The 18,947-nt window shown below is 41.8% G+C and overlaps 3 protein-coding genes and 1 non-coding gene across 7 annotated transcripts in view; 2 read left to right on the top strand and 2 right to left on the bottom strand.

The window, feature by feature from the left end:
- Positions 1-386, bottom strand: part of arhgap4b (Rho GTPase activating protein 4b) — a 28,058-nt gene extending 27,672 nt beyond the window's left edge. For both annotated transcript variants that reach the window (XM_088290017.1, XM_088290018.1), the window contains exon 1: positions 235-386. The gene's annotated coding sequence lies outside the window, so the exon portion shown is untranslated. The remainder of the gene's footprint in view (positions 1-234) is intronic.
- A 2,404-nt stretch (positions 387-2,790) lies between these two features.
- Positions 2,791-7,863, bottom strand: LOC148340187 (U8 snoRNA-decapping enzyme). 2 transcript variants are annotated; one of them, XM_088291390.1, is made up of 5 exons: positions 7,300-7,863; positions 5,413-5,566; positions 5,190-5,230; positions 3,250-3,475; positions 2,791-3,153 (listed from the first exon to the last, which is right to left on the bottom strand). In XM_088291390.1, the coding sequence occupies exons 2-5, from the start codon at positions 5,542-5,544 to the stop codon at positions 2,908-2,910; spliced, it is 645 nt and encodes a 214-aa protein (XP_088147516.1). In that variant the 5' UTR covers positions 5,545-5,566; positions 7,300-7,863; the 3' UTR covers positions 2,791-2,907. The 2 variants fall into 2 exon arrangements, with proteins under 2 accessions (XP_088147516.1, XP_088147515.1); XM_088291389.1 differs by having other exon boundaries at positions 5,413-5,544; positions 7,300-7,840.
- Positions 7,559-16,714, top strand: gss (glutathione synthetase). Of its 2 annotated transcripts, none has more exons than XM_088291388.1 (13): positions 7,559-7,686; positions 10,870-11,002; positions 11,509-11,654; positions 11,865-11,940; positions 12,698-12,837; positions 13,026-13,142; positions 13,319-13,399; positions 13,554-13,631; positions 13,712-13,781; positions 14,419-14,613; positions 14,924-15,005; positions 15,535-15,724; positions 15,884-16,714. In XM_088291388.1, the coding sequence occupies exons 2-13, from the start codon at positions 10,871-10,873 to the stop codon at positions 16,005-16,007; spliced, it is 1,431 nt and encodes a 476-aa protein (XP_088147514.1). In that variant the 5' UTR covers positions 7,559-7,686; position 10,870; the 3' UTR covers positions 16,008-16,714. The 2 variants fall into 2 exon arrangements, with proteins under 2 accessions (XP_088147514.1, XP_088147513.1); XM_088291387.1 differs by lacking the exon at positions 7,559-7,686 and adding an exon at positions 10,304-10,506.
- Positions 9,405-9,567, top strand: LOC148340186 (U1 spliceosomal RNA). Its single transcript, XR_015842702.1, has one exon. It is a non-coding gene; the product is annotated as a U1 spliceosomal RNA (small nuclear RNA).
- Positions 16,715-18,947: the final 2,233 nt, after the last annotated feature.

Raw genomic sequence — 18,947 nt, 5'->3', positions numbered from 1 at the left:
AATGGCCACATAGACACCTCAGCGTAATTACACAATCACACAGACACTGAACATAATGCACACGTGTTACATAATCAGCATGTGTCGTCTACAAATGCTTTTAAAGCGCCAAACTAAATACTACATAAATACAAAGTCATTCACTTTACATGTAGACAAGAACGCACGCACTCACACACGCACTGTGTAAACACATAAACGCACGCATCCACACCGGCTGTCAGCACCGCATACCTCACTTTGTGCTCCTCTGTTGTCTCTTTCTATCTTTTCCTCAGATCTCTCCACCCATCCCTCGTTCTCTTCATCGCACAGACAGCGAGAGTCGTGTGTGTTTGAATCTGACAGATTCCTCTCAGCTCAGTACTCTCCTACCTCCCCCCTCCCTCACCTCTCTCTCCCTTGCATCTCAGACTCAAAAACAGCCCTCCCTCCCCTCTTTCTTCCCCTCTCCTGCCAAATACGCTAAATAGCCTCCCTCTCACACCAGAGATGCTTCACTCCTCCCATTCCCTCCCTCTCTGCCTCGTGAAGCCAACCAAGCCACGCCCCCACACTCTCCTCTCCTCCGGGCGGCTATAAATACCGCTGCTGCTATGAATATACCATCTTTCTAACTCAGCATCCCTTGTTCTTACTCTACCTCCCTCTCTTCGTGCAACCAACCATCCATCCATCGCTTGCGCGGCAAACACACACCCCCACCCCACATCAGTGTCTCTCCCTCTCGCAAATGTTATTCTGATGACCTTGTATTATTCACCCTCACATGACTTGCATACAGACAGACAGACACACACGCGCGCACACACACACCGGTGATGGATGGGATAAGCCGCCAACATACACACAGACACCAACAGATATGTTTGCGGTCCGTGATGCCGGATGCAGCGCCAAAAGCAGCTTACACTCATTACAAGACCGTAAACACAGTACTGCAGACAAATGCATTCTTCATTGACATTCCGAATGCTGCTAAAACGAGAGGTCATTGTGAATACACTGTAATGGAATCATTCATCACCTTATGTGACGGATTTATTATTCAAGGGTGTTCCCCGCACTGAATGCAGTGCAATAAACTAGAATTGAGAAATGCTGCATTTTATGTTCGTGCATGTGTGTCGTACACTTGCACTTGGACTGTGTGCATTGTCCACATTATGACAGGCGCATGGCTCGATCTGCGACATTGTCTGGGAAGGAGGTTACCAACATCTGGTGCAAGCGCCTGATCATGTGCACCGAGGGTACACTTAAACAGAATCAAATCTTCCGCTGCAGGCTATATAGCATGTCACGCACGTAATTAATCCGCGGATTGCCCAGCAACGAGCTGTAGCCCTATAAACGACACTGAAGAACAAAAAATTAAAAAACTAGATGCTCAAATCCAGCAAAGAGCGGGGACTCTATGACTTATCAGCTATTTTACTTTGGATATGACCGTATTACTGCAGACTCTTTATGAGATGTTTGGTTTTTTTTATTGTCATGTGGCGTTTTAAAGTACAGGAATCTCTTGTTTTTTGCGGTTAATTGGGACTGGAACCCCCGCGACAAGTGAAAAACAGCAAAGTAGAGGTTAGGGCTGACCACTTTGTCGTTTTGGGACCAGACCGGCGATCTCGCGATTGTCAAAGCCGCAGATTTTTAACTGAGTCTTGCGCTCACAAAGGAAGTCACATGAACCAGCACCGTAATGATTTGAAAAAAATAAATGTTGCGCTGTTGCCTATAGTCCCTTAATAATTTATTTTGCTGCTGCTTGAATGGTAGCCGCCAAGGTATCATGCACCGCAGCAGTACGGGCTTTATTTGTACTATATGCAAGTCCGCGCACAGCAGCAGTTACGGGCTGCATAATGCGGATCATCTCCTCCGTGGAACGAGGAGTCGCTAAGTGTGCTAATCGCTAAAGTGAAATACAGGGTCGGGAAAGACCCAAATTCATGAAAATATGCTGCTTCTCTCCAAAACTGAGTGATTTTAACCAGTGTTGTAAGTGGATGTTGTGTATTGTCATTCTATATATTTTGTATTTATTTTGACAGAAGAATGACAGAGATTTTATTAAGACGCCTGAAAACTTTTCAATTGTTTAGAAAGTACATACTGTCTCCTTTTAAAGATGTCAAAAACAAAGCTTACAATACTAACTCACAATATTTAATCAAGAGTTTACAGTGGACTTATTGAGTACAGGCGTGTTAATGTTTTATACTTTTGTGCAAGCCTTCTCTCTGCCGACGGTGGTAAATGTGCATTTGTTGAGAGTCAAACACATGGACAACACTCAAGAAGCCAAGTAAATTAATGAGGTATATCAAAATTAGGACGTGGTGCAGCAATCGCGTTTGTGTTAGCCAAACTGAACTGTACCGCCTTTTTTTTTCTTCTGAGGGGAAAAATGCCAGAAATTAAAGAGATCAGTGAGTAATGGGAAAAAAAAATGTGTACAGTATGCATCAATTTACTACCATGTTGAAATGTTCTTTGGAGGACGGGAAGTATTTCTACCAACCTTTTTAAAAGTGAGAGGCAGAGTGACTTTTTGAGGACTGGTCGATGTGAAGAGCTAACAGCTTTATACAAACTACTCAAATACCAGATTTGCTCAATTTATTTGGAGGTAAATTACCTCATCTCGCAAGCTTCTCTCAATGAGCCATATGGTTCTGTCATGCATTATAATATAATATGCTTCAAACTATAGTTTATATTGTAATTTCCAAATATACACCAGTGCAGGCGTGATTTATAAAAAATAGCAAGAGATAAGTTAGATGAAGTTGACTAGTAACTGGCACATTTATTTCTTCAGAATAGCAACACAAACGTTTCATGTGGATGAACTTTTCTATATCGTAACTGTACATCTGTGTGTGCTTGAGTAACCGTGATTCAAGACTGATCCCTCTTGGCGGCCGTCAGCGCAAGTGCGGCTTGCAGGTCCACTGCACTGTGTGCATGTGTCTTCAGTGAGTGCGCGAGGGCTTTGTGCAAGTCCTCGGGGGCAAGCAGGTGGAGGCGCAGCAGAGACTCCACCAGCTGGGCGCGAGCATTCCCGATGAACGCGTGCGACAGGAACGAGGACAGGCCTCTCCCATTTTTCATGGTGTAGAGCGGGACTCGGACCATCCCAAGAACCTTCCCATAAGAAAGAGAGAGGCGATGGGGAACCAAGCATGGGATTGGGAAAATGGCTGCAATCTGTCATTCTCGAGGGAACAGGACACACGCTACCTCCTGGCCATGATCTCTTGCTGTGGATGCAGACGCTTGCTCGACCTCCTTAATCTGCTCCTCCTTTAGCTTCTTCACGTAGAAGTGAGTGACGATACGGGGAGAAGCGGGGGCAAGGCAAGCATCCACATAATCGTCTTCAGATATACAAAGATCCGCACCTAACTCCTCCTGCAATTCCCTACAAAGCCCCGCCTCCAGGCTCTCTTGTGGTTGATTCACAAACCTGGAGGCGGTCAAAGATTAGAAAAAAAACTGAATTGCTCATTAACAATTCCGGGCACATTGCTCCTCAGTAACCCTCCCCCATGTGTTTAAATCAACATGGAAAGCAGATTGATTGCAAAAGGCCAACGGATGAAGTGCTCAACTCACACGCCTCCATGTAACTTGGAGCCAGCTAAGATCAGAGATTTACTGAAGAATCACCTAGAAATAAAGCATTTATAGTCTACTATTTTCTTTCATGGAAACTGACTGAAATATTCCTCCCATTAGGCTTTTTAAAAATGCTTGTGGTGCACTTGCAAAGCGCGTTTTTGCTCGTACATCTATTAAAGCAACAATATGTAGTCATGAGACCTTATAATAGAAGCTTCAAAATCACACTGATGGGAAACTAGCTTATAAGAAGAACACCATCTTTGCTGTTGCCTTGACATCCACAGATCAAGCCTCATAATGGATGACATTAGTACCTGTGCCAGTGTAACCATTAAGATTTGTGTGTAAGGCTTGTATAGACATACAAAAATTATGACATTAACATCTCAATACAAGTTATCGCTTCGCAAGGTCGCTTATTGACATCTCTGGTCGACAGGTGAAAGCAGAGTTCGAGTCGCTCCACTTTAATCCACAACCACTTCGAATAACCAAGCGTAATTGGAAATGGAGAAAAAATATTTTTGGGGTATGTTATGTTTGTATTATTGTTAATCTTTTATCTCATGTTTTCATGATTTTGTAAAGTGCTTTGTTATGGTTGCAGCTGTTGTGAAAGTGCAAGTTGAGATGAGTTAACAAATGCATGTTAACTGCTGTTTTTTATTTACTTTCAGCAGAGATAGGCTCCAAGATCCTCTGCAACCATAATGAAACAAGGCACTCAAGATGTATTTTTGACATTTTCACTGAACTTATGAGAAATTCTATGTCCAGGTATCGCATAATAACCTGCATGACCTCCTGGGTTCTCAATTTTTGTACAACTTTATAATGGTATTGATGTCAAATAATTACACTAAATCCCAAATTGCTCAACAAATAGTCAATTTTAGAATTCCACATATGCAATGTGGTAGATGGATGTACCCTTCTGAAGTCTCTTTTAATTTATTTTCTCTGCTCTACACATTCAAGGTTAATTTGGGTAAAAACAGTGCATCAGTAGCTCATCTGTAAGGACTTGGGCTTTAAACTCAATGGTAACCCGACATTGGAGAGAGAGAGGTTGCATACTCTTCAGTATGCACTGCTTCACGCAGACATCTCTTTGAATGCCCGCATATGATTTGGTTATCTGTACAGTGTGCAACGTAAAGTCAAAGTTTAATTCCACTTTGGGGGAATATATTTAGTAAAATGAATAAAATAATAATAAAAAATGGAAGTTGTTGAATTAAAATGGTAGTGAGTTGGGTCTTTGAAGTGCATTTAGAAATCATACAGAAAATGGATCGATGGGTGTCAATTAATGAAGTGTTTACCTGTGAGCTGTGGCCATAACAGCATTTATATTTTAATATGACATGACACACCTTGTTGAGCACGCCAAGCACAAGTTATCTTCAGTATATTTACATCAGTGGCAATGTGTGAATGTTTGCGCTGGTTTATATCGTTTGACGGGGTGTTCGTGTGTTTGCGCGCGTGTGTCATAAAAAAGAGTCTTGGGCGCATGAAGGGATAAAACAAAAGCAGCACGAGGAGAGACTCACCCTCCAGGGAAACCCAGCAGACCGTCAAAGCGCATCTGCATCTGTGAGATGTGACAGGACAGAGGCTGTTATACACTCACACACTGATGCTTCCATACACGTAAACAACACCTTTAAGACCTAAACAAGAGAATTTGCTCCAAAAAAGGTTTTAAAAAAGATATGCGTAGGATTTTTCTCATGCATTAAAAATGGTTGCACGTATACATGCCTTTCCTCTCACCAGTATTATGTGTTTGATGGGAGTTTTACCAAAAAGCAGACTTTTCGTGTCAGAATAGAGCATCACATGACATGCGTGTCTGCAGCCCCAGCAGGCCAACGCATCGGCCCTCGACAGCTGTCCATTTGACATCTACCAATATAGAAGCAAAACACTGTATACTGTCATACAATATGAGCCACTCGTCACAGTTCAGAGCTTTTTCATATCCCTGAATGTTGCTTCTTCTGCTATGCAGTGCCACCAAGACGTCATTTAAGTTCTTATATTGATCGCCATCTGTCAAACTCAAGCTCTTACAAAGACCTGCGCAAAATGAAGTGTGAAATGTGAACGTGTCAATCCAGGAAGCACGCAGGAAGGATTGGGTAGATACAGAGTGTTCTATCGCCTCCTAGTGGTAGAGGGTTTAAACAACATGTTCCTCATCTGCATCCTCCATTCAGGTGTGCAATCGGAATTGATCAAATTTTACATTTTGGGTGATGCAGAGTGAGATTTGCCTTCAATGTAAAATATGTGCCTTGTCTTAGTAAATGTGGAGAAAATTTATGTCACAATTTTCTTTACAGCTGACTTTGGATGGGAGGAATCACAGAAACACATTGTAACTCACAGAAATAGGTGGACGTTCTAAATTAACATGAATTATATGGCACTTTCACAACAGCTGCATATTAAACAAAGCCTTTTACAGAACACATGAGGAACCCTACAAAATCTTTTTTCCATTCCCCACATACTCTTCACGAAAGAGGAGCAATTCAAAGACCCCTTTTGCCACTTGTTCAAAGGTAATCTGACTTGATCATTATCGGATTGGATCAAATTTTGAAAATTAGTTGTTCAAAAGGGTGAGAAGAATTATGAAATAGGATTAGATGGTTTAATATAATTGTAGTTTTAATCTGGACGTTGTTCAAAACTTTTCAGTAGGATCTGGATAATTTTGGACAAACAAAACAAAAAAACAAAAATGAAACAAACAAAAAAAACATGATTATCCTGATTTCAAGGTGGATTTTAGGAAAAACATAGCAAAAAATTCAAATGGGTCAAATAATTAATTAATTAATTTTGTTTAGACTTTTATTTATATTATGCAATTGATTTGTTCTAATGTTATGTGATTAATTACATAAAGTAGACAGAGACTTCCAATTAAGCCTTGAAAATAGTAAAGTAAAATATAAAATAAAAATGATCTTTTCCCCATGAAAAACATCCCATACGATTTCAATTACAAGCATAACAGTTACCCAAAGAAATTATGTTTTTCATTACTGTATATTAATTTTAAAGAAACAGTCTTTATTTTGTAAACTATTGGACATGCAGCTCTTTTTAAAGACTTATTCAAAATATACACAATGTATTTGTTTACGTATATTTGGCGTGGCTCAGATGCGTGTTCATAAAATAAACCATAAATAGAACTGGACGTTTGTTATTTTTGTGTTTTATCTTAAAAAATAACATATAACCTGTTCTTACATTACTGGTAGACTAGCATTGTGATACGTGATACTGGATAGCAACAATCTGATTACCAAATCCAGATCATTTTAATGCAGAGTTCATTTTTAACAACTGACGCCACTTAATCAGAGGTGTTCATCACGGCATGCATGACAAGCGTTGAACGAAGACACGTTTCGTAACAAATGACATCGCTAGATCGGATCAAGCTTTTTGATTGTCCGTCCGGCATTGCCACGACAAACCAAAATATTAGAATCACATCGCATGTGACATTAGTTAACATTCAGCAGAGGACACACAATGATTTGACATTTTTTTAACCCAGCAACTGGAAATAACAAGCACACCATACAGAAGCGACTGGTCGAGTTGGTGACCATGCATTATTAGTGCAAAGGCCGGTACCTTGCGGCGGCAGGACTGTGAAAACGTTCCTAACCAAGTCCTAAAAGTTCTTGGCCAAATCCTAACACTTCCTAACACTTGCTCGGAGTTGGTAATAAAGTCCTAGCTGGGTCCACACGGATCCTAACGTGAATCCGAATACGTACTGAACAATCTAACGTGGAGGGGTAAAATAGCCAATCATCTTTTGACTTCCGGATTTAAGGGCGGAGCAAATAAACCAATCATGACACTTCCTTACTTGGAGGGTGGAGCGCATGAACCAATCATGGTTCTTTGAAAGTTGGAAGGAGGGGCAAATGAACCAATCACGGCCCGTCTCATTCGGTTACGCACTAGGTTGGGGCGCAAATTTCAAAGCGGCGCGTCTCCATGTCTCCATAAAAAGTAAGTACGAAGTATTAGACAATTGTTAGTGCACTTATATTGCTGGTTTTTAAGCGTACGAGAATACGCGCGACGGGGCGTATTGACGTATAGTTTGGTTTACATGCAGCTGTCGTCGGCTTTAACCGGACGGTTCGATGAAATCTTTACAGTTAATTAAAAACCATGTAATTGTTCGGTCGTATATATTGCGAATTTTGACGGTGAACTTTTATCGTAACTATTGCCATTCGTCGTATTTATTTATTTATTTATTTATTTTGCCGTGGTGGGAGTGGGTGGTGGTCGTGTAAAGTTAGGCTACGCTAGTGATCTTCTACTACTACTCCTACTGCTAGTACTACTAGTACGACAACAAGATAAAGATGAAGATGAGGTAAAAGTACTACAATGATAAAAAAAATACTGCAATGATGAAAGTACTGGAATAGTGAAAGTACTGCAATGATAGAAATACTGCAGTGTTAAAAGTACTGTAAAAAATGAACGGTGAAACCACCGAGTCGTAGAAGTTCCTGAGGAGTGTCCCCCGAACGCCAAAGGACCTCAGCCTCCTGAGTAGGAAGAGTCTGCTCGGACCCTTCCTATAGAGAGCGTCTGTGTTGTCGCTCCAGTCCAGGTAATTGATTAGATGAACACCCAGTACTTGTAAGTTGAGACCCTCTCAACGTCTGTTCCCTGGATATTCACTGGTGCAGGTGGAGAGTGCCGACGCTTGCAGAAGTCCACCACCAGCTCTTTGGATTTCCCAACGTTGATTTGGAGGCGGTTCTGCTGACACCAGTCCACAAAACCCTGCGTAACCCCTCTGTAGTCCCGATCGTCTCCGTTAGTGATGAGGCCGACAATCGCAGAGTCATCAGAGAATTTCTGCCGGTGACAGGTGGAGGAATTGTATTTGTAGTCCGAGGTGTAGAGGGTGAACAGGAAGGGAGTCCGAACAGTTCCCTGCGGCGCTCCCGTGCTGCAGAGGAGCACGTCAGACACACAGTCCTGTGTTCTCACGTACTGTGGCCGGTTTGTGAGGTAGTCGTGGATCCATGTGATGAGGTTGGTGGGCCACTCCCGCCTGCTCCAGCTTGTCTCCCAATAGGGTGGGCTGGATGGAGTTGAAAGCACTGGAGAAATCAAAGAACATGATCCTCACTGTGCACCCTGCCTTCTCCAGGTGGGAGAGTGAAGTGTGGAGCAGGCTACCAAACTGCACATTTTTGGGAAAAACATCCCCTGCAAATGTGGCTACCCTGAGGTAACTTGTATCATTATATCAGGCAACTTATCTACAAGTAGCACCGGACAAGATGTGTTGGGTATCAGCAAACAAGGAGTAGCAAATATGTCAATGGCTTTGTTTAAAGGGCTGCGACTGAGAGGAACAGAGTCTGCATATCAGGACCGTCAATTATTCTTAACTCAAATATATATTCACATTTTTAAAAAAGCTGTGTGGGAAGCCAAAAAGAAACTAACTGGACACTCACACCTGTGGAGAAAGTGGGTCTGCCCTGCATCTGGACATACGCTTGAGGAATAGAAGATTTAATTTAATTAATTAATTTTTGCATGCTCTATACACGTTCGTATTTACTGTTGTTATTTCCCAAATTTTTTAATGAAACAAAACACATCAAAAACAGGTGCAAATCCTGGCAAGTGTGTGAAATTTGTTGGTTAAACCTATAATTCATTCAAACCGTATTTTTATTCAGAGAAACAATGTATTTACTGGCAGGGGAGATACCATGATCGCAAAGGTGGTTCACCCAGGGTGAGGCTCAGCCATTGCACTCTGGCTGTACTGACCCCTGCGAATTCCCCAAATGTGGGAATCTCGACTGCACAATTTCTGATAGTGGGGGACTGCGTTCGCGCTCTCCCCTGATTTTTTATGGTAATGACACTCAAATTTCCCCATTGTGGGACTAGTAAAGGACATCTTTATCTTTATCTTCATTTGACGTATTAGACTTTGAAACAGGCGGCACGGTGGCCGACTGGTTAGCACGATGGCCTCACAGTGAGAGACAGCATCGGGCGTGGGTTTGATCCCGGCTCCGGCCATCCTGTGTGAAGTTTGCATGTTCTCCCCGTGCTTGCGTGGGTTTCCTCCGGGTACTCCGGTTTCCTCCCACATTCCAAAAACATGTATGGCAGGCCGATTGGACACTCTAAATTGCCCCTAGGCATGAGTGTGAGCGCGGATGGTTGTTTGTCTCTGTGTGCCCTGCAATTGGCTGGCAACCAGTTCAGGGTGTCCCCGACCTACTGCCCGAAGATAGCTGGGATAGGCTCCAGCATGCCCCACGACCCTAGTGAGTAGAAGCGGTACAGCTTATGGATGGATGGATGGACTTTGAAACAATATATTAGACGTGGATACAATGTATTAGACTTTGAAAAAACAAATCAATCAATCAATGAATATAATCAATAGTCGAACTTGTTGGGTAATTTGAAACGCGGGTTCCGACATGGAAACTCGAGTCAGAAAGGTCACACGGATCAAAAACCCACAAGCCCGCGTCGGGATTCGAACCAACGCCATTCCCTCGTTCTCCTCCGTTGGCGAAAGGGAACATAGAAAAGCCCTCACTCCCTCGGCACTGTGCGCAGCAGCTTCCTGGGTTTTAACGCGTTGGGCAGTGTTCAACTCGCAGATTGGATGCGTTAGTCACGTGACTGTGAAACCAATCGCGTACCCGGAAAAGATTACATATGGTTGAACAAGCTTGCACTTTAAATTCTCGAGTTTTCGGCATCCGTGGCCAAATTCACCGTCTTCTCGAACAGCGAATATAACTCCAGACGCGCCCCGGAAAGGTAACAGGTTTCTTTTGTCTTTCATGTAAATGTAATTTCAACGTTTATATTGCACTTGGAGAAACACACTAGCACCACACCAAGATACGTATATTGGTCTATTCCCAGCATTTAGTAAAACCGAGTTAGCATGAGGCTAATATCTACGTTATTACGTGTCAAACATCCATCCATGATCTATGCTGCTTCTCCTCACGAGGGTCGCGGGCTGCTGGAGCGCCTATCCAAGCTGACTTCGGGCAGTGGGCGGGGTACCCCCTGAACCGTTTGCCAGCTAATCGCAGGGCGCAGATAGACGAAAAACCATTTTACATATTTCTTTTTGCTCTGTCTCTGTTATTTATGTCTTTAAATGTCTACTAGAATGGCTGGGGGGATACCAAGTGAGTTACTGATGAACACAACCCTAATAAATGACTTAGCAGCAGTGGCAAAAGATGCTGCACTTTTACAAGGTGTCCTTATGAGGATTAAAGAATCCCCCAACTCATCAGAGGTGAGAATTTTCCTTGTTTTTGGTACCCTCCCATATCTCCTTGATGTTGATTATTACTACCTATGCTTACCGAATGAAGTGTTTTATGGATATTTTAAATATGTAAAGTGATAAATAAACTACACATTATAGCAAATGACTTATGGATTCTCTGTTGACACAACCACACAACCCTGAACTGGTTGCCAGCCAATCACAGGGCACACATAAACGGACAACCATCCGCACTCAAAAACACACCTAGAGGCAATTAAGAGTGACCAATCAACCTACCATAGACATCCAGTAAAGTAAACAGCACTGACACCAGTATCTGTGTTGTTACTTTCCTATTAGTTCTTTAGCCTGATTGGAATAAAATTACTCAAAACAATTTACATGAACGTTTGTAGAGGGGAAGGCCAGACCCAGAAAGAATGAATTACATTTGAGCATAGATCCAAATGTGGACCCACATTTGGTTCCAAGCCATCTGCTGTATATCACAATTGCATTTTGTATTTTAGGTGGTGTCGTATGCTCCCTTCACACTCTTCCCCACACCTGTGCCCAAAACGCCTTTTCTCCAAGCCATAGCAACGCAAACTCATTACAACACACTGATCGATAAGATCAGCCAGGATCATGACTTCCTGCATGCAGCTCTTGCCAGGTAGGATGCTAGCCTCATATTTGAGCGTAATCATGCATAAAACCAAATGAATTGCTAGAGTCCCTGTTAAAAAAAATAATGATGCTTTAAATTTGAAGCAAATAATGTTAGTAAGACAAATCTCTTTTTACAATCTTATAAACATTAAAAAATATTATTAGGAATGATAACAAGTGTCAAATTTTGAAACATTTTCATATTCTACTGTAGCACCATTGCTGTGGATGATTTCACTGCAAGATTGTTCAAGATCCACCAGCAGGTGCTTAAAGACGGAAAGTTACAGGTATGGGAGCACACGTGGATAACTTGCTTTTCCAAACGTAGACAGGAATGCATTCAAAGTCCTTACACTGTGAACTTGGGGCACAGGCAAGCTGGAACAAAAACAAAAAAATGATCAACCTGTCCAGACTAAGTTTAGTTAAGATGAAGAATTACGTTTGTGCTTAACAAAGGAATGTTGTCCAATCACTCATAAAGAGTTGGAATTTTCACATGTATACTTTCCAGACTATAAGCCGCTCCGGAGTATAAGTATTTTACCAAATACTCGATCAAAAAATAAACATGAACAGAAAAGGTGTCATTTATTTATTTATTTCTCTCGAACTTGAAACAATGAAGAAGTAATATACCAAACACACAAAAAGTGAAGAGGGGAGAAGGACATCAGCTCCTCCATGGAAAAAAAAAAGAGTCTCCTTCCAAAATAACAGCCACTTTTATTCAGGTGTTTTTCTTTTGTTTATATTCAAATTATTAAAAAATGACCCAGGGAAACTTTTTTTTGCCACAATAATGACGTTAAGGCAGCTGCTGTTCGAATTGTGATTGGAAGAATATTGTGTGTAGGTGGCGTTTCCGGCTGCATACTCTCGGTTGCTCCGACAGGGAGCCGACATTGAGTTTTATGTGTGTGCGACGTGTGCGTATACTCAGACACTGTACATAAACATGCATTTCATTTTACAGGTTAAAACGCAGGCTCAATCTTCATCAAATTGATTGTCTTTTATTTGGTATTCTTGCCGTTTTCCCAGTCGATTGTGTTGGGTCTGAATCGATCTGACTACATGCTGGACCAGAAGGAGGATGGACAAACGTCTCTAAAACAGATCGAGATCAACACCTTTGCTGCTAGTTTTGGAGGCCTTTCATCACGCATGCCTGATGTACACCGGTAAAGTAGCTATTAACATGTAACCCAAAAATAATTAGATATCCACAAATAGGGCTTTTGGATTAAAATAGCAGAAAGCGTGCAAAAATGGACCTCTGTCGCACAAAATGTAACAGTGAGCACTGCATATAGTACAAAGCGCAAAAGAGTGCCTTTTATAAAAATGTCCCTTTACCATTCTACAACAGACACGTTCTTAAGGTGGCTGGCCAGCTGGAAGCAAGCCAGCGCATCATTGACAACAACCCTGCCGTGGGTCTGGCTAAGGCTGTTGCCAAGGCCTGGGAGCTCTATGGATCAAAGCGGTATGTCCCCTGAAAACATTATTAAACAACACTTAATTGCCTCAAAGCACATTTTATACCGGTACTTATTTTATCCATGGGGCTGTCCAAAGTTTATCATTTGATCCAATTATTCAAAGTGCATCTACAGTATGTGGTGGCAAAGTGTTTAATGGGAGCTTATGTTGTCATTGAAGAGCGGTTGTCATGTTCTTGGTGGAGGAGCACCAGAGGAATGCCCTGGATCAACGTTTTATTGAGGAGGAACTGTGGAAAAGGTAAAGTGTGATTGCTCAAGACCTTTGCAGTATCTTCAATACACTTCATTTTTAAAATGAAACTTTTGCAGCTTTGCCAGAAAATACTCTGCATTATTTGCTCAATGGCCATTTCTTTCTTTTAATGACAATCTCACGTGCCAATGTGTTTCAGGAATATTGTCAGCATACGAAAGCGTTTTGAGGATGTCTTTAAATCTGGAAATCTTGATCAGGACAAGCGACTGTTTATGTAAGTGTCTTCCATCCATCAATATCCTATCACAATATATTTGTACTTATACATACAATTCCATCCTGCCACTTATTCAGCGATTGTCAGGAAGTTGCAGTCGTCTACTTCAGGAATGGCTACATGCCTGATCACTACAAGTCTGAACAGGTATAGCATAAAGATACATATTTCTTCAAGATTGTGGTGGTGAAATACACTCATTTTGAAAATCATTCTTTTAGTGAATGTGTGGTACATTCGGCTCAAATATTTAATTACAGCACATGTTCTACTTTAACCCAAGAAAGGTCTCATATATATATATATATATATGTATATATATATATTTGAAAAATATTTGTCATTCTTGGATAACTCAGGAAATGTGCTGTCTCTCAAACAGCAGTATTTCTGGAAGCCTCCAAAATCCTCAATGTGACTGGGATGAAATTCTTCTCTTATTCTCTTTGTATTTTAAGCTGGTTGTCACATGCTTCCTGCCCCTTCTGTCAAAGAAGGCTCATTGTCTCTCATCAACAGCTCAAATGTACTGCTTATACTGTCTTGAAGTCTATATTGAATTAGTGTGGAAACCTAAATCACATAACTTTCCAGCTTCCATTAAAACATAGCTTGTGAATTGTAATTATTAGTTCAATGCACCTGAACTGTACTCAACAAAAAAGCCATTTAACAGAACATGCACAGTTTAACCATTTTAACTAAGTAATTCTCACGTGCCACTCTCGCGAACTACTGTTCTAAATTGCCATTGCTGTTCTAATGGCGCTGTTCTAATTTTTAGGCTTGGGATGCCCGCCTGATGATAGAGCGCTCTTTGGCTGTGAAGTGTCCAGATATCGGTACCCACCTGGCTGGAACCAAGAAGGTCCAGCAGGTGCTTGCTCAGCCTGGTGTTCTGGAACAGTTTTTCCCTGACCAGCCACAGGTAGTGGCACAAGTCAGGGGCACATTCGCTGGCCTCTACACTCTGGATATGGTGAGTAAAACACAATTTCATATGTACAGTTTAACATAAGCTATTTTGCCACTCAGTATAACCTCTAAGTTGACGAAGATTTGTGGAGCAGAAACCATTAAAAAAACACTTTTGACACAACAATAGGCAGTCATATCTATGAACTGATCAATGCTCCTGGATAATGCGTCCAACAAGAGGGCATAGAGGTCCGCGATGTATCCAAACTATCATCTTCCAATTATTTAGGGTGCTGTATAAAACAAATGTTCACTGTTATTGTTACCTAATGATGACAGCCTTGTTATGGTTTAATTTTTCTGTTCTCAAGGGACCGGAAGGCGACAAAACAGTTGCAATGGCTTTGGCGACGCCAGATCGGTTTGTCCTGAAGCCTCAGCGAGAGGGAGGAGGTACGGTCAAAGAAATAAAATGTTATGCACTTCATTATGCAGCAGAAACTCCATTCCATCCATTTGCTATACTGCTTACCTTATGCATCAACCAGGTTGATGGAGTGGATTGACAAGATATGGCTCCAGAGCCTCACTCTTTAATCCCTCCACTGCAGTGCTCAGTGGTTTTAGAAAATAATGAATAGATAATTTATCGTATTTAGTTGTTTTTTTTGTAATTCTAAATGTAAAGATTATTGTGGACCATTGAAATATGATCAATTATTTCACACACAAAACAAGAACTAATTGGATTAAAACCATTAGTTTTGAGATTTGCACATTTTGTACTTTGGCCACATCCAACATGGTGGACTTGCTGACCTATCGCCAGACCCTGTGTCTAAATATTGTCACCTTTCTAAATTAATGGCCTAAGTCGTTTTTTCAGCGAAAAAGGATTATTACTCCTCTCACCCCAAAAGAATTTCAAAGTCCAGAACAATTAAGATACATAAATGAATAAATCAACCTTCTTCACCTCAAGGAAATAACATATATGGACAAGAAATCTATGGAGTTTTGTGCCAACTAAAGAACAGTGCTGAGAGGATGGCCTATGTACTGATGGATAAGATCCAGCCCGTACCCACACAGAACTACCTGCTGAGAGGAGGCACGCCCCTCAAAATCAGTAATTGTCTCAGTGAACTGGGTTTCTTTGGAGCCTATGTCAGGTAAGGAGTCACTCCCGATTATGTGTAGAATTGCAATTCCGTCACATTAGGATACTTGCTTCAGCTCGAAATTGTTACTATCAGGTTGAGGAGTTTCTAAAAAAAAAAAAAAAAAAAAGAATAACCAAATGTCTCTCTTGATCCTCATGTAATGCGCAGGCAGGGTAATGACATGGTGATGAACGATTGTGTGGGCCATCTTCTGAGGACCAAGAGTTCAGAACACTTGGATGGTGGTGTCGCGGCAGGAGTGGCAGTTTTGGACAACCCACTCCTCTTCTGAGAAGGTGCCCCAGAATTTGGGCTACAAAATAAGACACTCAAATGTACAATCTATGTATGTACTTCATAGTAATACCAACTACTACCTCATGCAAATCAACGCTGAGAAAGAATGTCAAATGCTAGTGGAGGCAATGATTTTAAATTGACAATTTATAATGTTAATCAACATTACTGTTAGCATTCAAGAAGGGAGAATGACAACCATGTAAACTTGGGGTGCTCATTGCGTGGTTCGCGATCAACGAGTAGCAACTGAAGGTGTCAGCCAGTCCGTAATTATGAAAAATCAGCATCTAATTGACAACCCTTAAAATGCTATTAAACCTCCCGTATATTGTTTTCCATGAAAAATGGGGATGAATTGGATGGCGGGGGATTGTGGGTGTGGGCTGGTTGTAGATGTTTTTATTTTTTTAAATCAAAAAATGATATACCGGTATTGGGAGAGAGAGGGGGGGACAGTAAATAGGTGAATGCACAGGTGCTGAACTACAAGTATGCGGGTGTCCATCCACTTGTTTTCTCATTTGATCAAAACGGGTTTTTGAAAGGAAGTTGGACCATTAAACACTGTTAAACAAGTTTCTCTTTTCCAGTGGCAGTCCTGCTATGTTTGTGAAAAGGTCACAAATGTGCTTTAGACATGTTTAAACAATGAAACATTTCCTTCATGTGCTCTTACGAAATAAATAATTGTATTTACTGGCTTGGTGTCAGGCTTGGAATGGAGGAGGACCCAAATGCAGGGAAGCAAGCGGTTTCAGCAAAAGAAAAAAAAGGGTTTAATTTCTAAAAGAAACCTAACGGGCAAACAAGGAGCTAAGACAAAAGTTCAAAACAAACAAAGTAACCAAAAGGACATGATGAAAAGGACTTGACGTGGCATGGACGAGTGCAATAGACACGACAGTAGACAATGAACTGACAAGTACTGAAATGAACCATGGAGCTAAATACAAATTGACAACAAGCAACACCTGGACAAGACACAAAGTGTCTGAGGGAGCTAATTGGGCAACGTATGAGATCGGGTGAATGAACACAGGTGGACACAATAAGCATGTTAAGACAGATACACAAAAGGAAACAAAGAAAATACATGAAACTAAAATAGAAAAAACTAAACCAGACTGTGGCACTCTGGGTGCAACGGGATTAATGTTGACAGTGATCTATGTGTGAAACAATCACATATACTGTATGTCTATGGAGTAAAATGGTTCTCAAAACACATGTGTGAACGTGTAATAGTAATAATTTGTGTTTTAATTATTTATCTGGGCGGCACGGTCCATGACTGGTTAGCACATCCGCCCCACAGTTGCAGTGCGGCGTTCGGTTCCGGCTCCGACCTTCCTGTGTAGAGTTTGCATGTCCTCCCCGTTCCTGTGTGGGTTTCCTCCTGGTGCTCCGGTTTCCTCCCACATTCCAAAAACATGCATGGCAGGTTGATTGGACACTCTAATTTGCCCCCAGGTGTGTTTGTGAACGCGGTTGGTTGTTCATCTTTGTGTGTCCTGCAAAGGTACCTGGGATAGGCTCCAGCACACCCGCACCCCTTGTGAGGAGAAACGGCTCAGATGATGGATGATTATTAACCTTTGAGTAAAAATCAAAATGATGAGGGTTTTTAATTTTTTATTTATTGTGAGAACATCAAAATTGTGATCGTTTGATGTTTTTTTTTTCATTTTCTTGTGAGTACAAATAAAACAACTGTGAGTGCATCGTCATAAAATAAAGGGCATTCTGATTCTGATTTCAAAACAACTCTCGCTTCCACAACTACGAATCTTTCCTACGCACTTGTTGCCAGCTGAGCGTACGAATCACTTTTGTGACTTGTCTTTGGAGAGGACTAATCGCAAGATGCAAATAAAGATGACGCTACGCAAGTCACACGCAGGTGGTTGGCTCAGGCTGCCTCCTTTTCTCAACTGCCAAAAGGTGGCGCCAGTGAGACTGTATTTCGTGGTGACGATTGTTGGCGACCCAGGACACGGTGGAGAGTCTGTCTCCCAGCTGGCTTGGGAACGCTTCGGGATCCCCCAGGAGGAGCTGGACGATGTGGTGGGGGAGAGGGAAGTCTGGGCTTCCCTGCTTGAGATGATTTCCCCGCGACCCCACCTCGGATAAGCGGAAGAGGATGGCTACTGTTGGCAGATGTCAATGTCGAATAGAAGCTCAGCAAGCTTTTGGACTTCCATGCAGCTGAAATCTAAACCTCAACTGCACAACTGGGGCCATCTTCAGATGGAGTTTTTCCAACGTTTGCCTCAAAAACAGTTGTCACACGTTTGTACTCACCTTCACCTGTTCATGGCAGCGTGAGGCACCCACTCTGGGGAAACCTCTCCTAAGATGCCTTCTGACTCTGGTCTGGCAACGCATGCCATGTGGCCCATCCAACCCTGTTGCACTCACGGAATGCAACACAGATGCCACACATAGGACTATTCTCTTTGTATTTTCCGTCAGTCTGAATCACCATGCTGCCTCTCAGTGGTCAATCTTGGAACTATTATAGTACTATAATTATGTGTGTCGTATGCTGTGTTGTTAAACTCAAGTACACCATCCACAAACACACACTCCACGGTTATTTTAGCTAATGGAAACAATTGAAATTACTAAAAACTATACCGTACCTTATGTATCCTATATGGCAGGGGTCTCAAACTCGCGGCCCGCGAGCCATTTGCGGCCCCCGCCTTATTATGAAAGTTTAATGTTCGTGCGGCCCGCGAATTTGATATGACTGGCACTTTACAGTGTATCAAGTGACACTTGTAATCACTGTCTATGTTCTGACTGTGTTTTGGTTTTGGTCATTGATGTTGTCATTAGCTGTGGTGTTTCATTTTGTCATATAGGACTGGGCATGCCCTGATGTTTCTCAGTATTTAAATTCGGGTTGCTTACTGACTCGTCCGAATGC

This window comes from Idiotropiscis lumnitzeri, chromosome 3 (genome assembly GCF_059441095.1).
Source record: "Idiotropiscis lumnitzeri isolate Australia: NSW breed Sydney's pygmy pipehorse chromosome 3, RoL_Ilum_1.0, whole genome shotgun sequence".
Lineage (NCBI taxonomy): Eukaryota > Metazoa > Chordata > Actinopteri > Syngnathiformes > Syngnathidae > Idiotropiscis > Idiotropiscis lumnitzeri.
Note: the sequence above shows the minus strand (reverse complement) of the source record. Positions and strands in the feature narration are given on the sequence as shown.

What these genes read in the sequence shown, in the direction of transcription:
- LOC148340187 (XM_088291390.1), bottom strand. Translation starts at nt 5,544, where the DNA reads ATGTCAAATGGACAGCTGTCGAGGGCCGATGCGTTGGCCTGCTGGGGC. An exon ending in CCATCAAACACATAATACTG is followed by an intron (nt 5,231 to 5,412) that starts GTGAGAGGAAAG and finishes CACATCTCACAG; the next exon opens with ATGCAGATGCGCTTTGACGG. An exon ending in CTGCTGGGTTTCCCTGGAGG is followed by an intron (nt 3,476 to 5,189) that starts GTGAGTCTCTCC and finishes GACCGCCTCCAG; the next exon opens with GTTTGTGAATCAACCACAAG.
- gss (XM_088291388.1), top strand. Translation starts at nt 10,871, where the DNA reads ATGGCTGGGGGGATACCAAGTGAGTTACTGATGAACACAACCCTAATA. An exon ending in AATCCCCCAACTCATCAGAG is followed by an intron (nt 11,003 to 11,508) that starts GTGAGAATTTTC and finishes TTTGTATTTTAG; the next exon opens with GTGGTGTCGTATGCTCCCTT. An exon ending in TTAAAGACGGAAAGTTACAG is followed by an intron (nt 11,941 to 12,697) that starts GTATGGGAGCAC and finishes CCGTTTTCCCAG; the next exon opens with TCGATTGTGTTGGGTCTGAA.